General features: G+C 40.4%; 1 protein-coding gene across 1 annotated transcript in view; it reads right to left on the bottom strand.

Moving 5' to 3' along the window:
• LOC147698095 (acetylserotonin O-methyltransferase-like) overlaps positions 1-16,045 on the bottom strand; it is a 371,292-nt gene that overhangs the window by 185,048 nt on the left and 170,199 nt on the right. Inside the window, exon 4 of the mRNA XM_086934771.1 lies at positions 4,768-4,836. Coding sequence (XP_086790897.1) covers positions 4,768-4,836 — 69 coding nt within the window. The remainder of the gene's footprint in view (positions 1-4,767; positions 4,837-16,045) is intronic.

The following is a 16,045-nucleotide window of genomic DNA, read 5'->3' as shown; positions in this document are numbered from 1 at the left end:
TATCCTAATATATTGGTGAACAGTGGCGCTTGGCTAGGTATCATGTATGCCACTTTTGTCGGCTTAAAATCGGCTTTTGATTTGGTGTCCCACAACAATCTCTGGGGGGTGCTCTGGGACCCAGGCATGCCGATGGATCTGGTAACCCTCTTAGCTCGCCTCCACGAAAATGATTTTGCTCATATACGCTGGGGAACGTAAGGTAAAATCACAGACCCATTTCCGGTTGAAAAGGGAGTGTGCCATGGGTGCGGTCTGTGCACAACTCTGTTCTACCTTTTTAGCAATCAGATTGCTAAATTCTTATCTCTTATACCCACTGATGTCCCAGCCTTATCCGGCTCCAAAGTTTGTATCTTAATGTTGGCCGATGACACACATATCATTTAGAAAACACCTAGCAGGTTACAGCATTCTTTGACATCATTTCTGCAAGCTCAGAGTGTTAAAGATTAACGGAGTCAAAACCAAACTTATGATTTTTAACGAGCATCAATCTTTTAGGGGCAAAATTATCATGGAGGAAGTGCTTCTAGAGCAAGTGGATGCCTTTACTTATTTAGGCATTACTCTGGAGAAAAAGATTAAATGGAAACCCCACATTCAAACAATGGCACTAAAACACCAACTATTGGCGGGAGCCCTAAGCAGAGAATTTAGAAAATCTTTGACAAAAATCGGTAAGTCATGCATTACAGACTTACAATACAAAGGAGGTGAGCTCAGTCCTGTATCGGTCAGAGCTTTGGGGGGGTGAGAATCTGACCAAGCTAGCATCTGTGGAAACAGGTTCCTGCGAACACTCACTAGTCTCCCCAAATGCACCCCTACCTTCCCTCTGCTCATTGACCTAAGAAGGAACTCTTGTTTACTTAGCTAGGCTTCGTCCCATATTATACTGGTGCAGAATGTGGTGCACCCCCGAACAGATCCCTAATGCAAGTGGACTTAGGGATCTTATCGAGGCAGACCGTTTCTACAAAATAAGGAGGCTCAGAGACATCGGCTATGGGCTTATCACACCTGTGGGATAAATCATCTAGCACACAGTCTCTATCCAAAGAAGCTTTAAAGGAAAGATATTGGGAAATATATCATCAGAAACAAGTGATAGTACTATACAGGCTTGGAGTTTTATTTCAACAAAACCCTGTCCTCATTTTGAACTCTGTTTGAACATTATAACTAAACCCCTTGATTGTAAAATGTTCTTACAATTTAGAGTGGGTACCCTCCCCCTAACCTTTACAGCAAAATGGTCCCCACTGGGAGGTAACAAGTGCCCGCTCTGCATTGAGCATGCAGAAACTTACCTACACATTCTGTTTCTCTGTCCTACTTATGTAGTTCCCCGTAAGGTCTGGCTAGTGCAGACTTGCAAGAATTTGGGTACCAGACAAAATAGTGTCTTGAGAAATTTGATGATGGACCCCGCCACCTGCTACACAATTCCCATAGCCAAATTTCTAAGGTGGATGTGGTGCATGAGATCAAAATTTGTTGTCAATGAGAGCAATTTAGTATGTAAAGTTAAATATCATTAACATCGGCACCACATTGGTTTGTCTAAGTTATCAGAAGATTGTCCTTTCCGACCATAGGTCTTGTATACCCATTGCAATTTGCACAATATTTAGTTCTTGCTAGCTTTAACTGTACTAATGATATGATGTGCCTTTTCCATAGTCTCTGGATATGTTGAAATTCCACATATCAGGGCTTTACTTTGACTTCCGCATGGGGCACTATCTATATGCTTTTTCTTATGCTGAGCCTTTGTGCCGCCCATCCATTTGACATGTTTACATCTCCTATTTTTGCTGGTGTTTTAAATTTATATATTTTGATTTGAATCAGCTGTTTTCGTCAAACATGTTATTGACATTTGTATGACCCATTGGCCTCTTCCCTCTGAACCGTGGTCCCCAACCTATTTTCATGTTCTTACCATGTATCTTCGCTATTCTCCAGTGTTTTAATAATATGATTCGATTTTTAAGCTGTATTTCTGATGAATTGATAACTTTTACAATGAACCTTCCTGTTTGATGGAAAAATCTTTTATTGTTAACTTATATTTTATGCTGGAAACACTTATTATGACAAACATGTCTATATAAAGCTTTTTGAAAATTATGTAATTATTGCAGATTCACAAGAGTACTCACATCGCCACACATTTAAATGTACATAGTGTACACTTATACAGTGGCGGCTCCTCTATAGGGGCGTTTGGGCACCGCCACTTGCTTTCTCGCTGTGCGAGAAGGCAGAAACAAAAGGTAGTTACTACCTTAATAACTACCATTTGTTTCTGCCTTCTCGCATGGCAAGAAAGCAGAAGTTCCTTGTTGGGGTGGGCGGTCCTGCTCAAGGGCAGAGAGGAGTGGCTTGCCCACTGTTGTTCATACTGACTGTTTGGGCAGCCTGAGGCCCCACAAACAGTCAGTATGAACAACAGTGGGCAAGCCACTCCCCCCCTGCCCTTGAGCAACACCGCCCACTCTCCCTGTTCTCTATGTATGCTGCAGCATACTTAGAGAAAATGACCCCGGTGGGGCGCGCCCTCAACAATTACAACGCTGCCCTTGCAGCGTTGTGATTGGTGGAGGGGAGGGAGGCTGCCTTCCTGATGATGAGCGCTGTAGCCAGGAATTCAATGCAGGACGGCGGGAGTCTCGGAAATTAACAAAAAGCGGGACGGTAAGTTTTACTTTTATTTTATGTCTTTTGTTTCCATTAAACCCCTCCTGCCTCCCCCCCATCCCCTCCGTGGCTCGATGACCCCATTTCCACCCCCACCCACCCGCCCGTAATGCCGGCCGCGACCAAAGTTAAACTCCGGGAAGCGTTGGACTGCAGTGCAGAAGACTACCGACGCTCGGGTGCGAGTCGTACAACAACAGGTAAGTGGCAGTACAATAATTATTAAAACATTTTCACTTTGGGTCTGCTGTTTGGGGAGGGCAGTTTGTCTGTCACCTGGAGGGGGCTGCGCGGTGTGTCTGTTACCTGGGAGGGAGGGACAGTTTGCCAGTTACATGGCGGGACTCGGACAGTATCTGGGAAGGAGGGTCTGTGCGCCTGGTGGGGAGGGAGGGTGTTTGTTTGTTACAAGGAGGGCCTGGACATTGTGTCTGTAATGGGGGTGAGGTGTGGGGGTGCGGGAAGTTCTGTAGTGTGTGTGTAATGTGGCGGGGAGTAGCACTGTGCCCACTGTCCGGTGAAAGCAGTGTGGCTGGTACAAGGGTTAGCAATATGTCTGTTATTGGGGGGAGGTAGTGTGTTAGTAGACAGGGCTTTCCAGCGTAGGCGTAGGAGGGCTTGATCCATGCCTGATAACCACGGACTATAGACATTGTTGCATTTTAAATGGACTGTAGTTATTTTACTTTATGTGAGTATCCTAGAAACCTGGCAGCGCCCCCGCCCTCCCGGGCCTACATGGGCACTTGTGGCCTGGCGTGTCGGGACAGTGCGTCTGTGTCTGGAGCGAGCTGCACGTCTGTGGACAGGAGTGGGCTGGGCAGCGACTGCATCTGTTAGCGGCAGCCGCAGGGCAGTGTCTGTCACAAAACCTTTGACTAGATGCACGCGGCGGTTCGTCTTTACAATACACAGTGTGTCTGTTACATGGCCTGGAGGAAGGTGCTGCAGAGCGCGGGAAAACAACCCCAGAAGGGGCTCTGATCTGTCTGTGGTTGAGGAATGCTCTTTTTCTGTATTTTTGTGTATAGTTTTGCGATTAAAATAATCGGAATTGGTTAGACTCAGTCCCCGGGATGGTATATTCTGCCATATGTATGACCTCATAGCGCTTTTGGCAGTTCATAGAGCTTCCCACACGTTTCGGTGTTACTATGACAGACGAAGGTCGAGTTCAGTTTGTATGATGCTGTGTACTGGTCATGTTCCTGGTTAGGAGGCGCGCACGTCTTGTTCATTGTTGAGCTGTGGATGTCGGATTACGGTGTTTGAGGGTAAAGGTCGGCTCCGCCCACATTGTTCTGGTGTTTCCAGGCAATAAAGTAAAGTTTCTAGTAATGCAGAAAGGTGTTGCTTTCCGTCCCATCACTTTTACCATTTACCAGCCGCCACTGCACTTATATATGTGCATGTGTGCTTGGTTACGTTTTAAATTATTTTTCGACCCCTGGAAAAACTCTTTCCTGTGCCAGCTTATTAAATCAGGTGCTCCCTCCCCATTCCTGTATTGCATGGAGATTTACTCCTACTGTCCCAGGGTTTAACCATCAACCAATTCTAGGGCGTTACTGTACCTTGCGAATGCAATTCCTCACAAACTGAGTTTGCAGTTGTTCACTGCCGATTGAAGACACAGTCACACTGGAACCCTGATTTTTTTGACCAGAAGCAAGTTTGCTGTATATACATTTACACTATACTTCCGTAAAAATATGTATGAAAACAGCGCAGAGTGCAAATACTCTTTTTCTACGCAGTGAAAATGTACAATTGAGAAACAATCATTTGAACACCGAGTTTCATATTAGATTTTCAAATTGCTGTGTGAATTCGGCTATCATTGCATAGCCAAACGAAGAAATTGTAACAGACAGGTAGATAATTGACATCTGAGTTAAACCGCACAGAAAAATGAAAATTTAAATAAAACACACACACACTTGATATAATGGACGTCAAGAGACACACAATTATGCACAAGTTGCCTATGGCAGATCCTTGAGAATACTTTTAGTGCCTTTCCTTTTAATTCCTTTACAAATAAAATGCAATGAGCATTACCTGTAAACCGCTTCAAACAAAGTTTTTCTTGATATCCCAAATGCTCTTTCATCCTGACTTTTCCCCTCCCTGTGAGACAAATATAAGCAAAGGTTTAGGCAGTTATTTTCATCTAGACTTCAGTTTCCTCACATGCTCATTTGTAGTCATTTTAAATAAGGCAAAAGATTAGAATGAAACATTTTGCATAGTAACTTGTCATTGGCATGCTAAATAAATTGAACTATTGTAAATTAGCTAAGTATATATTTGATTTTCCTTGGATCCATCATGACTAGTCACTAACAGACTGTACTACTTGCCATTTGAAAAACAAATGTAAATCTTCTTGAATGATGACTTTTTAAGATGGTGTCTTGCCTGACCTCGAGCAGCTGTGTCTGAATAGGGGCCTTAAGTACAAATAATACTTCCACAAAAAGCCATCGCAAATTGGGCATTAATTTTGTTTGACTGGAGTATGATTTTGCTAACCAACCTATGTAGTAGAAGGTCAGTAAACAAAACGTAACAAATGACAGGGCCTCCCAAAACGACTTGCCTAATCAATGTTGCAGGTCGTAATTTGCAAAATGTTGTGCTTGGCTACAACCAGAGGGATGGTGGCCTACAAAAGACTGCTGGCCACCATCCTTCTGATTTTTTTCAAAAACAGAAAACCTTTTTTTGTAAAACGGTCAAACTGGAGCTACTCTGAAGACATGTTTTCTGTTCTGAAAATCTCAAGTGGGAAACACTGCCTACTCCCCCTGAAGCTGCCACCATCATTCCCAAATGGAAAAGGATCCAAAGGGAACATCTTCCAATTGGAAATATGTTTCCACCCCAACTTGATAATAAGTAATGGGTACATGTTTTGCGACCAGAACTACAGATGCAAACCATTGATAAATCGGAATCCAAATAGTGATTCTAAAAACCCAATCAGCATCTATTCGAAAAAACTTTTCGAAATTGCTATATCAGTTTAGTATAATAAAACAATGCAATTGGTCTCGCCTTAGGGAACTTCTATGTATTTATCTATGCAGCACATAAGCCTGGGTGCTGAAGCATCTACTGTTCTTTACCATGGAGGGAAAGTAAGCACCAAAATGCGTGACACGCCAGGAATAGGAACCCATGGAGAGAAATATTGCCTTTCAGCGGTTAACGGTATAGTCCGAAGCTATGTTTTTAATATAAAATCAGGGCCTTCGGTGGTCATATCACTGAAAATACAAGATTTGAAACAAATATTATTGTCTACAGGTGCTCATGGAATTCGATGGATTGGAATCTAGAGAATGCTAAAGTGATTCTGGTATTTTACTGACCCCTACTGGTCGTTTTCTATCAATAGGGTTGAATAGAGGCTGTTGAATAGGAAAAAAGTCCCTAGGCGGAAGTAGACAAGTCCTAGGGCTGATCTTCAGAACCCAAAAAGTACATACACATATAAGTATATACTAAAGTATATACAAGAGGTCTCAAATGCTCAACATAAAAAACTTTTACTGATTCCAAATCCCCATATTTAGTGAATCAGAGGTTCTATGGCTGGTAAAAAACTTTTCACATCGGACCCTATACTAATTAGTTACTGAAGATGGCTTTGCAATTATTGGTCTTGCTTGAAGTGTTTTGAAGTGACAGTAACCCTGCAATCAATGTGGCCTTCTGGACCTCAGCTCTACATTGCACAAGCATCACATAGATAGGCATGTAACAGAGAATAAGGTATTTATAAGTCAGCATTTACTTAAAGGAAGAGGTAAAGTACTATATGCTACCCATTGAAGACAACAGATTTTACTTAAGAACGTTCCTTTCAATAAGCATTATAGATCAAAAACAGCTTTAGTTCTAATGTATGATCATACATAGAAACACAACAAACATGTACATGCTGTCTCTCTTAGAAATCCATATTCCACATGACTTTGAATAACGGACGCTGTGCAAATATCCCACATGTTGTCAAAAATCATGCTGATTTTCAACAGGTCCAAAGGAATATTAACAAATATTTCCTCTGGAGGAAATTAGGAGATGTATGTCACTAGCTACACCATCTGCAGTATACTGCATTCACAAATGTTTACACTGGAAATATGATGCAGAAGCCTTTTTTATTGGCACACACAGGGCAGAACGCCTCCTACCAGTTGAGCCATGTCCAGCGAACACACCCAATAAACATTTTTCGACGGTTAACCTGGAGATAAGAAATATCACTATTCAACAAGGACTGATCACCACAGATTTATTATTAAACTTCAATATTAGTTTCAGCCAGTCAGGTCACATGAACTTGAAAAGAAGAGGGGAGAAGTAGAAAGTAGAAAGTAGTAGCTACACCACAGAATTGTTTGGAATTTGCTGTTGGGAGTCAGACCACGCGCCCTCAGCCTACATCAAATATCCAGGGGACGCACAGTGCTGTTTATTTTGATGGGTTTTGAGGATATGTTTTGAGTTCTTTGGGCCACCAGAAAACAGGGTAAAGTGAACATGAAAAAATAAAAGAGAGAAGTCTAGAGAGAAGCTTTTCACATTGCAGCAGCAGCACACAGACCGCACTCTCCTCAGCATACATCAATAAACTTGAGGAAATGAGGAGCCAGTCAGTGAGGTGTCTGTTAGCAATAAAGGGTATAGCTCTCAATCAGTAAGGCTGAGCCCTTTACACTAAACAACAAGAAAAATGCCAATACAGATCCATTATTTAGATTAATTTAACCATAGGTGCATGGACCACAAGACAATACACCTGAAAGCTCATTAATAGCTTTTATTTCAATGACACAAATATTTTTTCAATTATTCTCTCCTACAGGGAACACAAAACTACATGTGATGAACAACAATAAAATGTGAATACATTTCGACACAGGGGCTAGTGATAAATCCACTTTCATTTGCATACTTCCAAAACGCATTCACTCTAACAGAACACACTCACTCATTATCATACCAAACACATTCAACCTGCTTGGTGCAAAGCAACAAGGGGGTTAGAACAAAAACACATCCTAGGAAGCACCTGAGATACCAAACAGAATTGTGGTTGACTATACAAAATGATTTTTCTATATGTACACCCTATACAATATTTACAATAATATACAACCAATGAATATTTACAATAATTGGGCATAACACAACCAAGCCTCATTTACAAAACCACTGTTTGGCAAAATATGTGGTCTACACGTTTCAAATCCCTTTATCCTTGGGATTCTCCTCAGGACCAAAAACTGTAAAACAAAAATTGCCTATTCGGAATCCAAAAAACGCTCACATCTCGTCTAATGCCTCAATACCTGCTTACCTATTCAGAAAAAGGCCACAAGATCTAGTTTCAAGGAAATCAAGGAGTCAAAAGTCTCTGTGGAACAACCAGGAGGGTTGGAAGAGAAAAAGGGGAAGAAGAAGAAGAGGGGGAGAAACCAATGAGTTTGATATGTCATGTATGAATCAGTCAACCACCTCAGTAACGTTCCAAATTCTGCAAACACTTACTTGATAAATGCCACCTTTAAAGATTCATGCGTTGTTTGACTTAATGTTCAAATCAGCGGCAATAGCTGTATCCTGTTTCCAAACGGAAGAAGACCGTATGCTTAACTCCCTTTGCATTTATAAAAATGAAAACCACACCCCTTCTTCTAAAGCTCTCCAGCTGCTCTAAAACATTCACATACCTCCAGGTGTCATCCGGCGCTAGGACCATTCCTGCTTTTATTGATCCAATGCCTCAATAGAGTTCCGTGCTGTTGATAAAGCAAAAATTGTATTAAGAAGCCGATGGTTGCCTTATAATTTTCTTCTCCAAATGGATGGATGTATAAGTTCAGCTTACCAACAAAAACACAAAGTTCCCTTTCGAGCGTTAATCTCGATCGCAATAATGTTAGGACCCGAGCCTTAATCATACGTGTAAATACATCCCGACACTCCTACCGGTTCTGGGAATTATAGTTTCCTAGGCCCCCAAGGCGCATGCATGTAAGTACTAAAAATCGGCAGAGTCCTGTGTTTTCGAATAGTCTCTTGCTAATGAAATGAACATGGCATCATGTATTGAATAAGAGAATAAAAAATTAAATGAAGAATTTAATTAAAAATTGCGGGCCTAGAATGTGAAAACCGATTGGGAGAGCCTGCGGTATTATAGTTCAATATGCATTCTGGGAGTGGTGGTCCATTCCAGAATGGAAACTCCAGTTCATTATGCATCCTGGAAGTGGTAATCCATACCAAAATAAAAACTACCATTCTGCCATGTCTGGATGGTTGTAATTTATTCAAAAAGAACACTGGGTAAACTCGGGAAGTAAAGATGGAGGGGTACCGTATTATGGCTGGTCCCATGACATTAAATTGTATATTGATGCTCCAATCTATGGCTCATTGGGCAAAAAGTGGTGGGTTAAATTAAACCTTTTCTTCGTGGAGGTCCCTAATAAGGGATGTATAACCAATGGTATTCTAACCCACACTAAATTCACAAAACATGTGGAATAATGTTATGAATAGGATTCCAAAGTGGAACAGGAAGCAAAACGATGACCTTAATTAGACTGTATAAAATCGAACACCTAATCACGTGTCCACTGTTATCTCACAGGAACTTAACTATGAAATCCAAGATCATAACTTTTATATTTCATATATCTCATTGAGACCAGACACCGCTGTGTCAAATTTCACAATGAGAAAGGCTCCTCTTTGTGACAATTTAAGTTCCAAATCACACCCTCAAGGGTCTCGCGCCACTTTGGAAATTACTGACCTTCTCAAATCTCTTTCAGTATGTGACTTCTTCTTCCAATGATTCACAAGGGGGGCTGTCTCCACGTTTGTCTTAATCCTGGACTTATGCTGAGAATTTCTCTGCCGTATCTCCTGGTTTGTTTTGCCAATGTATAACATCCCGCAGGGGCATGTTATTCCATAAATAAAATGTTTGGTTTTACAGTTACTGAAAGTCTCATGTTTCCAATAAATTCCACGATGTACAAACAGAGATCCTTCTACTGTTAGATCACAGCAAACACACATCCCACATTTGTGGTGTCCCGTTACTGGAGAGAGGCCCATTAATTGCCTCAAAGAAGTTTCAGAATCTTTTTTAGATGAAGCTCTAAGAATGTAATTGGATACTCTACATTCTTTTTTAAACGCAAACAGTGGGGGGATCGAAAAATCATCATCCACGTTCTTAATCAGATGCCAATTTTGATTGATCACCTTTTTAAATTTATTTGAGTTGGGGTAGAATGCGGTCACACATACTTGGCGTCGTGTTGGTGATTTATTCTTTCTCTCCAGGAGTGACTCTCTAGGGGTCTACGTGCATGTTTCATGGCTGTATTGACTAGCTTCTTGGGATAACCGCGATCCCGCAGTTTATCTACTAAGTTACTAGCATGCAGATTGTATTCATCATTGTAATAACAATTTCTACAAATTCTTAAAAATTGTCCAAACGACAAATTTTCTCGCAGACTCCTCGGATGATTGCTAGAAAATAAGAGAGCCTTGTTCCCGTCTGTAGATTTTGTGTACAGGGTCGTGACTAACCCACCCTCAGCCGGATATAACTCTACATCCAGATATGATATTTTATCAGCTGAATGAGAAATGCTAAATTTTATATCTGCCGTTCTTAAATTGAGCCAATCAAAAGAGAGCAATAATTGCTCCACTCCTCCTGTCCACACCAAAAAAAATGTCGTCAATGAAATGTAGCCACGTTGTAATGTATTGCGAAAATGGATTGTTATTATGGATAAATGTGTCCTTGTACATTGACATAAACAACACAGCTAGATCTGGGGCAAAAGGGCACCCCATCGTCACTCCTTTTATTTGGAATAAGAAGTCATTCCCGAATGTAAAATAGTTTTTTTAAGAGCAAAGGAAGCCAAATCAACTATGAATTGAGTCGGTACCTGAACAGGTATTACTCTTTTTTCCAAAAAGTGAGAAAGCACTGCCACTGCTTCGTCTTGTGGAATTTGGGTATACAATGTGGTGACGTCCAACATCACCATTAGATCTTTGTCTTTGTCAAACGCTACCTTCTCCAATTTATTGATAAAATCGATGGTGTCGTGGAGATAGGATAGTACTCCATCCATAAATTCCTTCAAAAAACAATCCACATATTTAGAGATTGGTTCCACCAAGGATTCACAATTGGTCTCCTGGGTGGATTTGTCTCATTCTTGTGAATCTTTGGCAATACATAAAAAACTGGGACCCTTGGCTGTTCATTTGGTAAAAAAATGTATTCTTTAGGGCCAAGAAATCCATGTTCAAAGCCCTCTTTAAGGATGGCAAATAATTGGCCTTGAAGCTCTAAAGCTGGATCTTTGGGGATTTTTTTGTAACAAGCAGGATCATTCAGTTGTTTTAGGACCTCGTTGGTGTAATCAGTTGTTCCCCACACCACGATTGAGCCCTCTTTGTCCGCCTGTTTATTTGTAACAGAAGAGTCATTCTTTAGCGAAACCAATACTTCCCGTTGGTCCCTTGAGATATTATGTTTCACATAATTTTTGCTTTTTTCCATTTCCGATATAGCCGGTAGAACAGTTTTTTCAAACAGAATTACTTCCTTTGGTATTTTATTACCAGGCGGACAAAAGGTGGTTTTCTACCGTAATCCTGTCACTTCAAGTGTAGTAGCTGTTTCATTTCCTGCAAAAAACATTTTTATTCGGATTTTCTGCCAAAATTAGATGAATTCAGTTTTCATTTTAACAAAGTCAGTCTTCTTTGAGGGAACAAATGAAAGCCCTTTGGTGAGAATGCTTTCCTCTGCACTGGTCAACACTCTTTCTGATAGATTAAAAATGGGAGAAACACTTAATTTTTGTAATGTTGTCTTCTTGTGGTCATCTCCCAGGGCTGATTGTTGTATCTCACTCTCCCCTTTGGTCTGGCCTCTCCCTAAAAAATAAGAAGATCCCTGTTCTTGTTGCGGATTCCATTTCCTATTTCGGTTAGGGTGTCCTTCGCCACTGTCCTTCTCTCCGCCTGATGAGGAAGAAGTATCTGAAAAGGAAATGAACTGATTACGAGATCTCCCCTGATTCTCTGATAAATATCTACGGGCATCTACTTTGGTATAGAAGTCTGCCTGTAGAAATGGATAAACAGTATCCAACGAAAAGTTCCTTTTATCATTCTCAAACTGGTCAGTTTTTTGCGTAATTGTGTAATCCTTAAACTCCAAGATTTCCTTGTCGACTTTTTCCAATAAAGTTTTAGAGTACGTAATAGCTTGATTATTTTTGATTTCTGTCTCTAATGATGAAATCTCTTCCAATTCTGTGAAATTCTCATAGCTGTTTCAACAGTGAGGACCATGAGGTCCCTGCTGCATTTGGTCTTGATGAAGCTGAAACCCTTTTTGAAAAGTGGATCATCCGTAAAAATTATAGGAATATTTCGAATTTAAAGTCCTCCTGGTATTGTACCTTCTCTCAGATGTTGTAATATAAAATGACCATGCAAGTCTGTCCTAATTTGTTTTTTCTTTATGCGTAACAACTTGTCCGATTGATTTTGTGTTTTTGCTGAAACACTCAGGGACGCTGATGCAAATAACGGTGGAGCGCTCAAGAGTTTTTTGATATGATCTTTGCTATAAGCAAATGTATCATTTTCAGTCATTGTCAACCCAAACTTATCCAACAAGTAATAATAAGGAAGAAATGAAAAAAAGAAAGTATCACCACATCCACCACCAAAGTGGGAAAAGTAAATCTAATCTTACTTACAAACCCTCTCTCAAGGGGCAAGAATACCTCACGGAAATACTCCCACTATAACAACTGTTAGCAATAAAGGGTATGGCTCTCAATCAGTAAGGCTGAGCCCTTTACACTAATAACAAGAAAAAAATGCCAATACTGATCATTATTTAGAATAATTCAACCATAGGTGCATGGACCACAAGACAATACACCCGAAAGCTCATTAATAGCTTTTATTTCAATGACACAAACATTTTTTCAATTATTCTCTCCTACAGGGAACACATAACTACATGTGATGAACAACAATAAAATGTGAATAAATTTCGACACAGGGGCTAGTGATAAATCCACTTACATTTGCATACTTCCAAAACGCATTCACTCTAACAGAACACACTCACACAGTATCCTACAAAACACATTCAACCTACTTGGTGCAAAGCAACAAGGGGGTTAGAACAAATACACCACCTAGGAAGCACCTAAGATACCAAACAGAACTGTGGTTGACTTTTCAAAACAATTTTTCTATATGTATACCCTATAAAATATTTACACTAATATACAACCAATTAAATATTTACAATAATTGGGCATAACACAACCAAGCCTAATTTACAAAACAACTGTTTGGCAAAATATGGGGTCTACGCGTTTCAAATCCCTTTATTCTTGGGATTCTCCTCAGGACCAAAAACTGTAAAACAAAAAAAGAAAATATATAACAATTGCCTATTCAGAATCCAAAAAATGCTCACATCTCGTCTAATACCTCAATGCCTGCTTACCTATTCAGAAAAAGGCCACAAGGTCTAGTTTCAAGGAAATCAAGGACTTGACTCCTTGATTTCGAGTTTGAGGGTATACAAACGAGCTGGGGTCCAATGTAAAAGATTGAGAGAGAAAAATTTAGACTGAATAAGAGAAGGAGCAATTTTATTTCGTAGGGAATATTTCCCAATAAGATGCCAGATTTCTGGTGAAATATGTTTAAAAAGATACTTGTGATAGCGTCAATCTAGTCGGGAATGGCGGCCCAAGACGCACACTAGATTAAATAATTTCTTTGAACTTGATATTTTTCAAAATAAAGTTTTATTAGAACATTGAATTTCTCTTGATGTAACCCTTATTTTTTCACGTCATTTAAGAATCAAAATTATAGTTGGCCCAATGCATTTCTGGCAATGCTGCCCTTCATCAGGGGCATTTTATTTACTAGAAAAAGATTAAACACAACTGTCATATATTCGTTTCAATTACATATGAAAATCATACTATAGCTATTTGCGTGTTATTAAACCTCTGCCTGGACATGTATAGACAACTTCCATCAATATACACAAACATCGTTGTGAACTCTGTACATGGACATAAATGCACAGTTCTCATAGATATGCACAAACATTACCAATCATAAATATATGTGGCATCAAAATCAACTAATCCGTAAAATAACACTGGTAGAAAATGCAATTATTCAACATAAACATTTGACTTCCAGTACACAGTAAATAAGCGGGGTTTTAAAACAACCGTAAACATACCTTTCATAGTGGTGAAAGTGTTTAGTAAAGTGTGAATTCAATACATTTAACCCAAGACAGCAGACCTGTGGTAAAAAGATTTGACAAGTACTTAATGGTAAGCGTGCTAGTGGGGGTGAGTATCAATTCAGAGTAAGATTTGTGTTATCGGTCGTACCTGAAAATGTTGAAAGCCACCCTCGGGCTAGAAACGTGAACTGTGTCGGTCGGGTTTAAGAACCGAAATCTGTAAAGAGAACCGAAATGGTTCAATTTCAAACGCTGATACCTTACAAAATTAGCTAGCTATGTCAAAAAAAAATGTCGGGGTACCGGTAACACTCACCTAATACATGGCGTTTCACTAGGCGCCGAAATAATCCTGCTACGTCTTCGAAAGAGTGTTTGGTAAGTTTTTTTTTTTCGCCGGGTTGTTGGGGGTGGGGCGGGGCACCACGGTTCGGGGACTGGCTGAGGGATGACCTTTATTGTCAGGACCAATACAATGTGTACGCAGAAATGATGCCTGTGCGCTGTAGGCCTCGGGACTTCTGGAGCCCGTTGCAGGTATACCTACTTACTCGAGTTGTGCAGGATTCTGAGTCGGACAGTGAGGAACGGGTCGGGGTTGGTTAACGGGGTAACACTTGCTGGGAATCCGCCTATATCTATCAGATACCCTATGACACAGCGACTGGATAGATCCATATACACTGCTGCTTGGTTGCGTGTGAGGGTCACACTGTATTTGCATTGGGGGGGGGGAATACTGCCTGCTCCTGTGCGATGATGCCTAGAGTACCTCGGCCTGGTGGCTGTTGACCTATGGGTGTGAGACCACTGTACTGATGCTGTTTTCCGTCCTGGAAAAATGTATGCTTTGTATCCACACTACTGCTGAGCTTGCATGCTCTGTCCAGATGTGTCGCACTCCAATTGCTTGCAGATATCGTCATTCCATGAGTATCTATCTTGATATGCGTTTTGACTTGGCAACTGGACTTTTCATGTACGCTGCTGCATTGCATTGTCCCTGTATCTTCGTATGCTTTGTATATATGCCACTACTGACCTTTGCTAGTATTCCAATAAAAAGGTTTAAAAAAAAAAAGTTTTTTTCGCCGGAGTCGGATGTATAATCCGCCCAACCCGGAAATAGTATACAGTGGAGCTAGAGAAAGGACTGCTTGTAGTTTCTTGAAAGAAAGACGGAACAACAACCTCCGCGTTGTTTCTAAAAGAGAATAGAGACGAATTTTCATGTTTTTTAAAAAATATCCTAACGTGATGTCAGAAAATATGAGAAAGTGTGTTGTATGAAAAAATTAATTAAAGCATCGCGTGCGAAATGCGCATCAAGGTGTCAAGATCTTCACATGTCAGAGTGGAAAAATGTTACATGTCAAGTACTCGTGATCAATCAAAATTGCAAAATTGCAAATCATATGGTTCAAAGCATGTAACGTGCCTGGTAATAATAGTCAAAATACCTTACCAAATATTAATATTTACAAAATAATGAAGGATAATTGTTCATCATCATAAAAGTTCAATAATGGTGTTTGCTATTTACAAGAAACAATTCAAATCCATACGTTCGTTGAGGCCTTTCGGTTGAACCGTGTTCAGATGGGAGATCCAAAAAATTTCTCTTCTTAGCAGATGTTGTGAATTGTCTCTGCCTGGTAGAACCGGGACTGATTCCAAAACAAGGAAACGTACTTGACTTGGGGAATGATTATGGTTGTTGAAGTGTAATGCCAGAGGGGATTTTGCCTTCTTTGTTCGGATATTACTTTTGTGTTCGATCATGCGTGTCTTTATCTTACGTTCTGTTTTCCCCACGTAAGCCAAGCCACAGGGGCATTTAATCATGTAAAATAAGTTCCGACTATCACACGTTGCTGTGACTCTCAATTTGATGGAAAACCCTTGGCTGGGATGTTTGATTTCTGTACCTTTTATGATTGCATTACAATTGCCACAGTTGTGGCAAGG

Source organism: Lissotriton vulgaris, chromosome 8, assembly GCF_964263255.1.
Source record: "Lissotriton vulgaris chromosome 8, aLisVul1.2, whole genome shotgun sequence".
NCBI lineage: Eukaryota > Metazoa > Chordata > Amphibia > Caudata > Salamandridae > Lissotriton > Lissotriton vulgaris.
This window is presented reverse-complemented; position numbering and strand designations above follow the sequence as displayed.